Below are 15796 nucleotides of genomic sequence, written 5' to 3' on the forward strand. Positions count from 1 at the left end.
TTGCTTTGTCTGGTCCCTGGAGATTCCAGTTTGAACTACTATGTGCAGATTTCTCCAGTTGAATGGCTTCAAAGGGTTGATAACGGAGGAAGTACATTAGCATCCCCCCTTCCCTACTACACTGTCCCAATAACACACAATTGCATTTTTTATACAATGTACCCCAAAGTATTGACCCTAGTTCAGTCAGGTTTAACTTAATTCAATAAACTTTATCTTAATTCCGTAAAGTTTGTTCAGGCTATTACAGGATATTGTCAGTGTGTCATACTTGGTATATTATAGATGTGTTCATTTGTGACCATAGCTAAATTGTGGGGGAGGAAGCGGATGGAGAGAGAATATGTATATGTTTACATATTCCCTCATCTGTATGAGAGAGTCTTGTAAATAAGCATGCAGCTTTATTTCTTTCTGCAGATCAAGACAGTCATATTTAAAATATATTGCACATTTCACACTATGGTAATATTGGTATTTTCTCTTTAAATTATTGAACATACAGGTATTTGCATAAACATTTTATATATTTACAGTGAGCATCCATTAAGTATATTCCTATAAATGAAAACATACCTGCCAACTTTCTTTTTGACCAAGTAGAAAGCATGGTCATGGGAGAAATAGACTTTTTTTTGTTTCATCAGATATACATTCAGTGTGTCCAGTTAGATACAAAGGTTTCTATTCAGCCCTTCAACACATGGTGTGTGTTGCCATGGATATATGTATTTTCCTGTAGCTAGGGGTCAGAGAGTTCCTTAAAGGAGGACTTTCATACTGAAATCAATTTAGAATAAAAACATTTATACCAAAAATATGGACTTGGCCAGCACTTTTCTGTGCTACTTTTGCTGTTATTGAATATATCTGTCATAATTAGGGGTCTGCTTAAATCGTGGAGAAATCACACATTTTTCGCAGATTGGTCATGGCATAAATAGCACATTTCGCAGATGTGTAACACATCCGCAAAATTTGCTATTTATACCGTGACCAACCCATGAAAAATTTGTGATTGCTCCACAGCGTTTCTCAGACTGAGGCCCTAACCCAAAAAGGGGTTGCGGTATTGGCATCATTGCTTCTCCGCTGCTGCTGCTGCCGACTGTAGCGCTGCCTGAAGCTTAGCAGTGGGAAACCTGCGGCTGCTGCCCGGGCGTCCAGCTCTGCAGGCAGCAAAGCCGCCAGCAGCAGTATTGAAGAGAGGAGAACAGCAGCTGGTGGTGGCCATACCATGCCACCCTTACTTCTCCGCTGCTGCTGGCCACAGCGCTGCCTTCAGAGCTGGGCACCCGGCCAGCAACAGCTGTTCGCCACTCTGCCTTCAGAGCTGGGCAGCCAGAGACCAGATTTTACGTTCCATGATGTGATTTTTCACAGCTGCGAATTTGGTAGACCCCTAGTCATAATAAAGACTTTATTAGTCACATTCTTGCTTTCTCTTCTGCTTGATCTTGCAGTGAAGTCAATTTTATATATAATGAAATTATTCTTATATCACAATTTCAGCATTAAAACTTTACTGTAGAATCAAATATGAGAAGAGATGAGAAGTGACATCACTTTTATATAAACTATGTTGCATTAGCAATTAAGCACAAGAATAACATCAGCCTTAAGATTTAATGTTCTAGCCTTATGTATTTTAAAAGTACCCCTGTACAGAAATCTCTCTAAATCCTCTTGTTTTCAAATTATTGGGTTTAGTTTTCTCATATAGGAAACACATGCAGATATGGACACTGTAGAATGACAATAGGCGGAACCCAAAATTGGAGATTAGTGAAAACAGGAGAAATATACATATTGAAAACTTTCACTACACATAGACATTTCCTAAGATTGTGTCTAGATTGCATTTAAAGGGCATGATTGCAGCTCAAGTTGACATACCTGAGCTAGCTTTAATCTAGCTACCTGACATCCCAAAGCACTGAAGCTGCACCAGCATGTGCTTTAGTGCAGACTAGCCCTATGAGTAATTAACCAAGATTCTGTGTGGACTTAACTGCTCCGGGATCCGAGATAGCTAGAGTAAAGACAGCTTGGGAATGTCTTCTCCAGCTCCAGTCACACCCCATGACTGCAGGTTTTGATGATGAGAAAAATGAGTGAAATGATGTCATGTGTCAAGAGAAAAGAGGCTTTTAGTCAGGCTGTTTAAAATTTTCATATATAACTTCAGTGACTGACATTTCAGAGAAAGGAAGTGTTTATTACAGATTTAAACATACAGATTCAAGCACATCACTCTGTATTTTTGCTTTCAGTTAAGGTGGGAGTGCACACAATGCAGCTGCTCTGACACATCAATGAATAAGGGAAGACTAGACTTTACACACCTGATATTCCTAAATGGGAAAGAAACCCCTTTAAAAAAAATCAATTCTTCTTTCTACATCCTAGAGAAGAATATGGGTGCAATCCCAATTTGTATTTAAGTCCTTTTCAGATTCCTTAAATCCTCAAGCAGTACTTCCACATTTTCTCAATAGTCCCAGTAAATCTTCGTTCTCTGTGAATAGCCTTTTCCAATGATAAACAGGCATTAAGGATATTAATCCATTCTTCTATTGACAGAATTGATTCTTTCCTCCAGTAACACAATAAAATAGGAAGAACTTGCCTAAGGAATGAATTCTCTATTCTCTTCAAATATACAAATTATCAGGACAAAATGGTCTGTTCTCTCAAGTCTGCAGCCAGTCAAACTGAACAGTACCACTTTAGAGAGAACTGCTTAATTCATCTCAATGGGGTTTTAACTTTGAATCTTAATGAAATCTTAATCTTAAACCTGAGTTATATGCTTAAACTTTACTATTTCACTGATGATCAATTTTGCTGAAACATCCAGCTATTCTGCAATTGTGAGTGGACCTTAACATCCCCTTTTTCTGCCAAATTTGACCCTTGTCATCAGACTCTTCTCCCTAATCCTTCTCCATAATAAAAGCTCCCTTCCCTGTCTCTTAAAGACAAAACATTTTTAAGGGCCAAAATTTCAGAGCTAAGCACAATGAATTGAGAACAGACAGGTCAAATCCCGGAGGGAAAGGTTGCTACTCAGGAGTCACCCTCACTTCCAGAGTAGTTGCATTAATCAGCAGTAAAATATAGAACAGTGCTGACTGATACGTAATCATCCTCATAAGGCTTCAAAGTTAAATCTGTGCACTTGCAAAATCCCATGTGTGCACCACAAACAGGCCCACTGCAAGTGCAGGAACTGAGAGTCTAGCTACCCTATTACCACATTTGTTTGTTTACACCCACAGTTGTACTTTCTTTTTTTTAAGCCACAGTGGGTGTGTGCATGTCTTGGGTAGGCCAACCAGTTGTACCCTGTTTTGGAAATTTGGCCTTACATGTGCTCCATTCCTAGCATTAAAAATAGGTTGAAGTCCCCTCACACCAAGAGTTCAAATCTGAGATAGGCATAAGCCATATGTTCAGCTCTGGATCTGAACCTCCCCTTAGTTCTGGGTGTTTGGATGGGGTGAGTGGCATTAGGCCTGTGTGTACTTCAAGTATTAAAAGATCCATTTTTCTTTCTATCTATACTTCTATAGATAACAAATATTCATTGTATATTAGCAGATTTGACTGACTTAAATTTTTAATTGAGTGGTCAGGGAACCCAATCTATTTAAAAAAAATGTGTAACTGGACCATGGGGTTTCCTCAAGGATAACCCTATGATCTATTTGGCCCTCTCCTTAATTTTATAAACTGCTTTAGAAGCTATTTTAAAATTGGTTGATTCTTACTGGCTAGCCTACAAATGGTGCCAGAATAAGAAGTCAGGTAAATTACTTGCTTCTTGACTCAATTCAGTGGGACCTAATAGATCACTGGACTGGGACTCAGAAGAGCTGAGTTTCATTACCAGCTCTGGCATTGTCCTGCTGGTGACTTTGGGCAACTCAATTAACCTCTCTATGTAGACTTACATAGGTGCTCATTTTAATACTCCAAATGGGAGAATATTGAGCAATTTATGCAAATAGACCTCAGTTCAGCAAGGTACTTAAGCACTTGTCTAAGTTTAAGCATGTGAGAAGGTCTGGAAGGATTCATAGCTTTTTAAAGCCAGAAGGGGCCATTACTGCCTGTATAACACAGGTGATAGAACTTCCCCAGTGATTTCTACATAAAGCCCCTCACTTCTCAGTGGGACAGACCATTACTCTTTAGAAAGACAGACTGCCTTACAGTACACTTAAATATTTTTCTAAAAGATTATTACACTCTAGTGCAAACAGAAATTGATGCAGGAATTACTGGGTGAAATTCTGTGGACTATGTTATGAATGAAGCAGATTAGAAGATGATGATGATGATGATATAATCTTTTCCCGCCTTAAAATGTTTTAATCTATTGACATGCTTAAAATTTGACACATTCTTAAGTACTTTGCTGAACTGGGGCTGTGGCCAGCACTTAGTCACCCATGCCAAAAATACATGCACGCATCTCCAAATACAAAAATTGTAAACATATTAGGAATCCTGTTTAAAAATAAAATCTCATTGACAAAGTGTACTTTGCAAATACTACAAGTGTACTGTTCTTCAAATTAGCAATAATTAATTTTCTGTGCACTCTCACTGCCATTGATATTTGTATAGATTCTATTGTACCACTTTCAGCTACAACCAACCTCTTAGGCACTTTTATTTCCCTCCTTGTGTTTCTGAAGGAATGTTTTCTCCAAATTTAGTTATAAATTGATTTCATTTTTCAGTCTATTTCAAAATTTATTGACTACAGAGACTGACCTCGTTAGTCAATAAATTTTGATGTAATCCAAATGTAATTGCTGCTTGTTAGAAGAATCTTAACTTTAAACTTTTAAATGAAAACACAACAGTTCTCTAAACACGAGAGAGAAAAAGTTGCCTTTGATTCTTTATGCAGTATTTGTTACAAAATAGAGACTGTATGTCTAGGTTAAAGCAGGGGACAAGGAGTCAAGACTCCTGGATTACAATCCCAGTTTTGGCACTGACTGACTGTATGCCTTTGAGCAAGTCACTTAAAAAAATAAGATATGCTCAGAACTATTGCATGCAACAATCATGTAATATTTAAAAGAAACAAAAAATGCTGTATTTTTAAACATATGTAATAAGAGATAAGCAGTAATACGTACGTTACAAGATTTTGCCACTGGAGTTTGAAGCAGATGAGGCCTGAATGGCAGAGTGTTATTTGGTCACAACGTTTGAGCTGAATGTTTAAAATGATGTGAGCTTTAAAGGTGAATTATTCCTATTTGAAAATATGACAAACTTGTGATGGGCTTGAATTTATCTTTCTTCAAAATACCTTAAATATTTTAAAAAGATCCAAGTATTAGTTAAAGTTACAAAAACTTAACAAATCTGTGCCTCAGTTCATAGGTAAAAAAGGCATGAGGCTAAAGTAATGGCTGTAAAGTGCCTTGAGATTTTTGGATTCAAGGAGCTATAGCTCAGACGGTTTTGTGTTAGTATTTGGACATGCAGGAAATGAACTACTTAAGCTAAGCATACTGCAGACATGGACTTTACATTGCAAGCCCAGATCACCCCTCCCATAGACAAAGTCAGAAGAAGGCATCAGGGAGGCTGATAAATTGTCCCCTAAGGGGAAGGTGCTGGAGAGCTGCAGGATAGGGAGGGATACAGTTCCTTGTGAATCCATCTGTTTTTACAGAAATTCTGTAGATTGTGCCTAATATGTCAGTTCTCTAAAATGCTAACATTTTTATGTTTGCAGGTTGAAAACATTATATCTCATCACCACAAATGAGGCACTTGCAGCTAATTTTGCTGAAATACTTAAGTAAAATCAATATCAAACAATTTGTACTTCAAGGAAAGAATGAGGTGACATTTGATTGGCATTAGTTGTCTTACAGCCTTATGTGACTGTATTGACATCTTGTTTATTAACTCCCTATGATCAATAGGGCTGGTCTTCATAAAACACCATATCACACTGGCACATCTGATGTATATGAAACCAATAAAACTATATTTTCGAACATAGTCTTTAATGGCTCAGAAATATGCTACAGCTCAGGAGTAAGCTTTCTGGATCCTAAACTCTTTTATTATCAATGGTAAAAATTATTCTGATGTGAAAAATCTTTCCAGTTTCATAGTCTGTAGTGTACTGTGCATAAGGTCCTACTACATGTTTTAAAATCAATTGTTATGAATACCCAAGCACAAAAAAGTGGAATAAAACAGATTAGAGAGACTATGCCACTTTGTCTCTTAATACACTCTAATAGTATGGGATATGCAAAGATGTTTGTCACAAATACTGAAATTGTTGCTATCTCTGTATCTCATAGAAATGCCCTGTTATAACCTGATTTAAGGCCACGTTATTTCCTGATGGAGTAAAACCAAGAGCACTTAGGAAACTCCACAGAGTTTGTCAGGCAGACTTCTTTATAAATTTCCCCTCCAAGTGCAGGGTTTTTGTGGAGGAGACAGGAAGCAAGGCATCTGTACCCTGTGGAACCCCCATTTCTCTATCTACAAGGAAATGAAGCACTACTCTACAGTGTGATGACCCTCCATGATGCTGCCTGGCCTCTGTTTTTCCCTGGAAGCACAGCTGTCATTGGCTGTCCTTGCCATGCCTGCACAGTGGGTTCTGAGGCTTATGCAGGCACAGAGAGGAACCTAATGCAGTATTAATTTCTGAACAGTGTTGATATGCAGATGACTGATGGAAATGTACAATGATTGCTCCCCATGTCCCCTGCAGTGCTGTGTTGAGCAAAGGGGCTTTCTTGGCAAAAGAGGCAGCATGCCAGGTGGACTGTTTCTCTGCTCTTTTCCCTTCACCTAAGTCTCAGGCACATTTTTTTGGAGGCTTATCCTGTGCATTTTATTTTGCTCCTTCCCACTCCAAAAGGAGTGCCACATTAGGGGGAGTGCCTTAATGAAAAAGTCAGTCCCTGAGGCTACCCAGGGCACTTTTGTGAGTAGTTCAATAGAAACTAAGCTTAGAGATGGCATTACTTGGAAATGGCAATTATATTAAACCCTATATTTGTAGGTAAACATTATTAGGGTAGGTCTTTCAGTAAAGCCCCTGGCTTTTGAAGACCAAGTCATGGGTCACCTTACTACCTTTATATTTTTGTAAACATAATCTCTATTGAATCTACTCTTTTTCCTAATGAAGAGTTACTGAGGTTTCTTTTTGCTTTTCCTCTTCTCTGTAGCTGGAGTGCCAAGCTGTACCTGACCCCAAGTAACATTGTGCTGCTCACAGCTATAGCCCTAATTGGTGTCTGCGTTTTTATCTTAGCAATAATTGGCATATTGCACTGGCAAGAAAAGGTAAGCTTAATTAAGTAGAAATTATTTTCTAGATGTATCCTTACAATACTTTAAACTTCCTAATATTTTAATATATGCACTATGCTGTGTTGTTTTGAATAGTTTTTCAATTTGAAAAGTTTTTGGGGGGGCTTCACTAAATTAATCAATCTATAATAATCCTCTCATGCCTGAAAGGTATCAGACTTTATTATTCACCACAAAATTAGGATAATTTAGGATTTATTGAAACCTTAGAAACAAATATTTAGTATTTAGTTTTAATTCTGAGTCGTAAAAATGGAAATTTGGCAATAACTGGTAAGTTTTGATAGTCCAGGGAAAACCATAATTCATCACTAAATGGAAAATTTTCAGTTCATATTAGGGTGACCAGACAGCAAGTGTGAAAAATCATGACAGGGATCAGGGGTAATAGGCACCTATATAAGACAAAGGTCTGAATATCAGGACTGTCCCTATAAAATTGGGACACCTGGTCACTCTAGTTCATATCCAGAATGAATATATTGGACATCTTGCACTCTCAGCTTTTGATCAGAGTTTAAAGGAATAATGAGAGTCTGGAAAAAAAACTAAATGTAAACACCCAGCTTACCCTTCTTCAGTTCCGCTGGTAGTTCAGACAGAAGGAAAATGTTCCTTGTCATTTTGTATCCTCACTGACTAACATTAACATTTAAGACTGTGTGTGATTTTATCATGGACATATTGGCTGTTTGTTGAATATAGCTGAAATACACTACAGCGTATAGAAATTCATTGATTTGAAGAAGCATTCTGAGAGGGTTCTTTCATGTCACAAAAGAAAAGTGTTCCCATTTTTCTTAACCACTCTCAGTTCACAATAATATTCAACTGTCAGGAAGGCCAATAAGTGCTACTACCTAGCATACCATAATTACAGCTGTCAAATAAAATTACTGCATTTTTGACTTGGTATGCCTGGCAGTGTTTGTGAACAAAAAGGCCAGTTAAACATTCAGATAGATGTCAGATGAGCAAGGATCCTGGAACTCCTGAGTTCTAATCCTCCCTTTGCCCTGCTGTGTGACCTTTGAGCAAATCACTCAGACACTCTGATTTGGTTTCCCCATCTGTATAGTGATCATGATACCACATAGGAATAATGTGATGGTTAATCAATTTACATAGACAACACTTTAAAAGTTAACTATTAGTATTATTATTGTCAATTCAGAAATCGTCTTTAACACTTTCAGAATGCCTGAAAGCGAGAACACAACTGAATGGAAATTGTTTTTAAAGTGGGGGGGCTTTAACTACACTGAGAACTGTAAGCCCGTCACAGAAGACTAAAACAGCAAAATCCAGTAGAACACAACCCAACAGGGTGCCCCATTGTACACTTGTGTGGTCTCTAACAAGGAAATCTTTGGAATGGAACCAAAGCAGGTGGTATCATGTTTCCCACAACCTAGCTTTCATTATAGAAATGAGGTAGATATAGCATAGATACCTGGGTAAAATTGTTGTGAAAGGTTACCAGCTCAGGCACATGCCTATGTCATGATGGTGACAAACAATAACAATATTTTACTCACTCTTTAAAAAAAAAAAAAAAGTATTAGCTGCAAGTAGCAAGCAAGAAGAATTGTGCAAGTCAGATAAATTGACAGAGCGATTCATTGCTTGCTCATATATATGTTAGAAATGCTGTTAGGACTCTGTAGCTGCAGACAAACAGTTTATTTCTCACATAAGGCTAATCTCAGTTCCCAATAAAATTCATCCAACATTAGTAAACTCTGGAAAAAAGTGCATAGGCAAGATATTCTGGACTGGAGAGAGGAAATAAAATACATGGAAAATTACTACATGTAACTAGAGACCATACAGATACAGGTACAAGCTGAATACTCTCCTTATTTATCCAAACACACATATGTCAGTAACACTGTTGTTTTGACAGTTCTGCATGTATAGCACCCAAATAAGGAAAGAAATGTATATATCTTCCCAGTTGTTCACTGTTCATACACATGCACGTGCCCACAAAGTGGAGCCCCAATTTTTCATCTGCAGTTCTTAATGCTAGTATTGGTTGAATTGCTACAATCTTACTGTCCCTTTTGCCAAATTTTTCAGTTTTGGTTCTGTTAACAGTAATTTTAAGAAAACCTAGTTCTTAAATTACAACAGAGCTGGGACGATGTATGGTTGCTTCAGAACCAATTCATCATATTGATCTTCTTTTACAATGCAGATGACATAAAAGCGCAGTAAGAAGCATTTTTCATTGAACTACTTAAGCAATAATCCTTGAAAAAAAATTAATTAAAATAACCCAAAGCATTAGGTGATTAATACTAAAACATCTTGTCATTAACGGCAGCAGCCAATTTGGAGCAGATTATTGCTATTATAAACTGACACCTCTGCAGTATTACACCTCTACCCCAATATAACGCCACCCGATATAACACGAATTCAGACATAACACGGTAAAGCAGCGCTCCGGGGGGGAGGGGCTGCGCGCTCCAGCGGATCAAATCAAGTTCAATATAATGCGGTTTCACCTATAAAGCGGTAAGACATTTTGGCTCCCTAGGACAGCATTATATCGAGGGAAAGGTGTAATTGTTGAGGCACTTAGTTAGCTTTTTGTCTTCTGTTGAATGACCGAGTTGAAAAAACAGCCATTCTGTGGCATTTGATAACTAATTTTCTATTAGAATGCAAGATATGTGCTATCCTGTCTCTTGTATTCTGTAAAGTGTTATGGTTTATTTTTCAGAAAGCAGATGACAGAGAGAAACGACAAGAAGCCCATCGGTTCCATTTTGATGCTATGTAACATGCCTTAAGATCTATGAAGAAGCTGCTATTCATTTGCTTAATCAAAATACGAAATTCCAATTTGTAAAGGAGATCGGGAGAGGTGGGGTATTGTTAGTGTGTTGTTTGTAAATGTTGCATTCTTTGGTATTTATTTGAAAAGCACTAAAATCAGACCTGAATGTCTCAATATGAGCTTTCAGTAAACAGTTTGTATATACTGGCAGTTATTGGCCTTTATTTAACAACGCTGTCAATTTATTTTTCTTAGTAAGGGATCATATTGCATGTGTTCCAATGTTTACATACTGCCACTTCTTCTAGTACAACATTTGATGGAAAAGAAGTCACATGTAAATAAAGTTAGTATTTCAGTGAGAAGAATCCTTTAGTGCCAGTTGAATTGGTCTTGTCATTTATATATTTCTGCAATATAAATTATATTTCTGTAAATGAACCTAATGCAGATTATCAGATGAGACATTTTACATCAATTACTATAACTGTGCTCTCGGGGTGTTTGATCTAAAGTGTCTAGATCTTTTCTTCCTTTTAGTCCTTACATGCAATAGTTAGATGAGAATTTATTTACTGAATGACTAAAATAAATCTACAAAGCTAATAGCCAAATAACCAATCATCGGACATCTGTACTGTTGAGGTATATTAGTTCTAGGCATGAACCATTCAAATTTTAAAAAAATAAATAAAATCTAAGTTTATACTGAAATTAATCATCATAATCCAAACTATGTAAAAATTATGCCTTCCAAGAATGGATGGGATCAGAAGAATTTTGCTTGAGTATTGATGCATATCAATGTGACTAAACTTAAATTTAATTATGAAAACAAATGGCCATCAAAATTATGAATGGAATTTGATTTTCTTGGGGAGAAGCTTAAAGAAAAACCTATAAGGGAGACTGGCGGTGAGTCCTATGTTTGGCCTGCCTGTTTCCATCCCAAAGGGCTGAGGTATTCTATGGTTCATATAAAGTCCTTGATATAAACTTCTTACATGAGAGCATGTTGTGCTACTGACCCCACATTCTGTAGGACGAGAGTGATGATCATGTCTGAAGAGAAGCTCAGTTATGTATATTCAAAATGGTCAATAGCTTTCCATCATCCAGATTACACTGTAGCAATGGTAATACATAGTCCCTGAGAACCATCATGCTTTTGTTTTATGTAATACAGATTTTCTTTGTTCTTAAAATGGTTTGCATTTACATGATTTACTGTGTATTTAAATCTCTTAATGTGCATTCATAATAAATGTTTATTAAATCAAGCATGTTTGTTGCTTAAGTGCAAGCAAATATTATTGTTGGTGCTATCTTTATATTATAGCCTTGTTCGTCTGTTTCACTGTGCGAGTGGTCACTGCCCCATAACCTGTTGTCATCCATTAATCTCTGATACTATATTCACCTGTCAACATTGAGCTGTTAGTAGAGGACCAGAAGAGGAAAACAGGGTTGGTAAGTTAAACTGATTATGTCCATCGTAAATCATAGTTAGAATAATTTAATTCTGTCACTGTCATGAGACTTAAAAATGAGCTCTAATATAAGAGGAGGAGAACTGTCCATGATACACTTCTACCAATCTGTGAAGCTTTCACTGGTACCAGCTACTTGTGTATGTGTATATATAAAGTAATTGGACATTTCCCACCTGTACTGGTCAGTTTCTTAGTGAACATCTCAGTGAGTTGAATGACTCAGTTTTATGCCTCTCTTAGATTTTGTTTCAGGATATTTTGCACACTCAATAATCCAACATTGCATCACTTTATACTCAGATTATGATTTTAAAATTTTATTTATAAACAGACTAGAAGCTTTTTTAATAAAAGCTTTATTATGCAACAGATTCTAGTTGCAACACACAGCTTTCCCTATAATGATAATGAACAATACATTGTAAGTATTACATATCATAAGCATTACATACTGCTTTATTGTTAAACATTGTTACAATAAGATGTTTATTACCTTACTTAGGCTTTCCATACTGCAGGTGTCAAAAACAAAAATTTTCAGCAAGATTGCCATCACTAACAGTAAGATCAAGTTTGCAACTCTAATTAGACCATGTATTTCCAAGTGCTCTTCACAGTAATTGGGTGGTGAGAACTTGTTCTAACTTGTTCTAAAGTTTATAAACTTTCAGAACACATCCACGGTACACAACCATGGTAAACAATCCTAGCTGGAGGCTTCTTCAATGTAAAATCTCACCTATGCAGAAACAGTCAACTAGCCAGCTGACAAATGATTGTTGAGAACAATGAAGACTGATATTTATTTCATCTCCCAGAATGCAACTGCACAGTTAATTTCTTCCCAACAACTAATTGTGCCTGCTGCCCCATTTTCCCCTCTAGGTGGTGGTATTTTTGGATAAAGACCTTTTTTTATAATGGTGTAAAGAGATCTACAGCTACAAGACATCTTAAATTGGGAAAAGCCACTATAGTGGTTCACTGACTATACCACTGCCATCCTCCTTTCTTCTCCACATCATGTTTTTCTCATTGGGGCTATAAATTTAGAGAAGATGCTGGACTAATACAATTTTCATGTATCACTTTAAAAATATTAACCACAATTATTAGTTTTATACGTGGATTTATAAATATCTGTAGATCTCTCTAAACCATTATTTAAATAAGTATGATGCCAAGTATACATGATCCCATACACTAACCTTTGTTTCTATACTATTGCCCAAATTTCATGAGCTGGGCCGAGGAGGAGCTGGGCTCCTTCTGTGCCTAAGGCACATGTGTAATCAGTGACACATGAAATTCTACTGAGGAGAGGGGAATGATTGCCTTCAGACCAGGAAAAGTATGTATCTTTCTGTGGACGATATTTAACCATAAAGAAGGATGGACTCGGCTCTACCAATGTAAAATAGAAAGGGATTCTTGGTCGCTAATGAGATCAACCTGTCCTGAAGTCTCAATGTTTGTTTGTTCTCAGGCACAGTTCTGGCTATGTGTATGCAGGCAAAGAGTAATGATCCTGTAAAGCTTTATGTGACAGAGTATGCATGTGGGGGCACTGCAGCTCAGCCAACTGCCTGGCAAACTTTTTAAGGATTGCCAGAGTCCTCTGAGACACTGAGGGTACATCTTCACTACCCGCCGGATTGGCGGGTAGCAATCGAATTCTCGGAGTTCGATATATCGCGTCTCATCTAGACACGATATATCGAACTCCGAACGCGCTCCTGTCGACTCCGGAACTCCACCACCACGAACGGCGGTGGCAGAGTCAACGGGGGAGCCGCGGACTTCGATCCCGCGCCGTGAGGACGGGTAAGTAACTCGAACTAAGGTAGTTCAACTTCAGCTACGCTATTCGTGTAGCTGAAGTTGAGTATCTTAGATCGACCTCCCCCCTAGTGTAGACCAGGCCTTAGGAAGTTGGTTAAATTGTGATGTTCCTAACTCTGCACTGAATAACTTTTTCAACATGACATTAAATAAGTTTACATTGTGATAGCAGATCGGGGCCCTTGTGTTTTCCAACATCTCATATTTGGGGGCTGTATCTCACTAAGAACTTTCAAACAAGCCACTTATAGTCTGTCAGACAAGACCAGATAACAAAATAGTTCTGTATCACTAAACAAGTTCCCAACTCCTCTCCAACTCTCTGCTTAACACCTATTTTTGTATGTGCCTAACATAAAAAACAGAATATCCTAAGCACTTCAAATGTGGTCAAAAATTGTTCACTGGCTATAGAATATTGGTGATTTATAACATAAACAGGCGCCAATCTGCTACTCAGCATGCCTCTGACATTAATTCAAACACTATCTAGGTTTGGCTACTTAAAGCCTGGGATCTTTGTTGTGTTTTTTCTCATCACTAGCTATTGCAGGACAGCTGACAAAGAGATGTTTTTCTAAATGCAAACTCAAACAGATTAAGAATCAAGATGGTTTCTTTACTTCTTGTGCATCATCACCAGTAATAAAGATGCTGCAAGCCAAATTTTGCTTTCAGTTATATCTGTGCAACCTAGGGTGACCAGATAGCAAATGTAAAAAATCAGGACAGATGGTGGGGGCCATTAGGTCCCTATATAAGAAAAAGCCTCCAAAATCGGGGCATCTGGTCACCCTAGTGCAACCCATTGCTGAAGTTACATCAATGCAATCCCACAAAATTCTGGCTCATTTAAACGTGTTTAGTGGGATAGTCAGATTTTAGACCTGTGGTTGTAAATTGCATAAAAATATTGTTAATGCACAAACAGGAATAGAATCCATATTCTCTTGTAGTTGTGTGAATTCTGCAAGGTTAACATGGTAAATACTTTTTGTCACTAAAGTCAGCAGACATGCAGAGAGCACATCTGAATAAGAAGGGGCCAGTTTTACAGTGACTTTGCACTGTAGAATTTAGTCTCATGCTACTACTATAAAATATGTGCATAAGATGAATATGTAGGAATCAATTCACCCACTGCTGAAATGCAACAGCTATTAAATAATTAATAGAAAAAACTGCACACCAATTTTGACCAGTGGTGCCAATTCAGATATTTGTTGCCACTGCTTTAAAGTGGTTGGGCTAACTATGGCCTCTTGGCTCTGCCACCTATAGAACTTTGAGCAAGTGCGAAAAATTTGCAGGGGGAGAATTCCCCCCCAACCCATCCTATTTGTACCACTATTTATCCTGTACTGCAATTAATGTATTGCTTTGAAATTGCAAGGAAATGTTGAGTAAGCAAAGTATCAGTATGCGATTTGAAATTTGGTCAGTGCACCAAGTTTAACAACCCTATTCACATAACATTGCTATGGAATCTTTAATGACCAGAAACGGTCAGGGTTATAGTTTTAAGTTTCATCAGATGGCCCCTCCAGTAAAACAGTGACCCTCACCTCTGTGCTGGACACCAGAGCGATACTGATCAGAGGGAAGAGTGCCACCTACTGCACTGCCACCACTTCTGTATTATTCCTGACTTTTCTACCACTCATTTAATGTTCCAGCCCTTCCTGCTTAACTAGCTATAACTGACAGTATCAGGTTGACTAAAACATATTGAAACATTTATCTGATAAGCTAAAGGAAGGCTCTCATCTCTTATAATAGGGGCTGCTGACCTAATTAAACATTAAATCAACTGAAACATCAGAAAAAAAACAAAAGAACATTGTAAGATTTAAATCTATTATGTTTGTGTCTCTAGTGAATATGTACAAAACATATGTAAAATACAACAGTTGCAAGTGTCCATCTAATTTACAAGCAGTTTGCTAGATTTATTAGCTCTGAAGTCAGTTCCAAATTGCTGCATAAAGTACTGGAACACTGACAAGTGAAATGCAGGAAGGGATCAATGAAAGGGTACTATTGACTACTTTGAAGTTTAGAATTGCAACACTATACACTACTGCATGGGCTGTTGCTGGAAAAAAGATGCAAATACTGAACTAAACAGTCTGTAGGAATTTATAATGCTATTTTTGTTTTGGCCAAACGGGACCAGATGCTAATCTTAAACATGATAGACATACCACCTTTAGTCTGATATGGCACAAAATACAGTAGCAAATTTTCAGGGACAAGTAGCAATAGCGGGAAACCTCCGAGGTGAGAATCTAAC

The 15796-nt window shown here is 37.5% G+C and overlaps 1 protein-coding gene across 1 annotated transcript in view; it reads left to right on the plus strand.

Moving 5' to 3' along the window:
* ITFG1 (integrin alpha FG-GAP repeat containing 1) overlaps positions 1 to 11448 on the plus strand; it is a 195347-nt gene extending 183899 nt beyond the window's left edge. The window contains exons 17-18 of the mRNA XM_044987614.1: positions 7236 to 7353; positions 10112 to 11448. Coding sequence (XP_044843549.1) covers positions 7236 to 7353; positions 10112 to 10171 — 178 coding nt within the window. The 3' untranslated portion in view covers positions 10172 to 11448. The remainder of the gene's footprint in view (positions 1 to 7235; positions 7354 to 10111) is intronic.
* The last annotated feature ends 4348 nt before the right edge of the window (positions 11449 to 15796 follow it).

This window comes from Mauremys mutica, chromosome 14 (genome assembly GCF_020497125.1).
Source record: "Mauremys mutica isolate MM-2020 ecotype Southern chromosome 14, ASM2049712v1, whole genome shotgun sequence".
Lineage (NCBI taxonomy): Eukaryota > Metazoa > Chordata > Testudines > Geoemydidae > Mauremys > Mauremys mutica.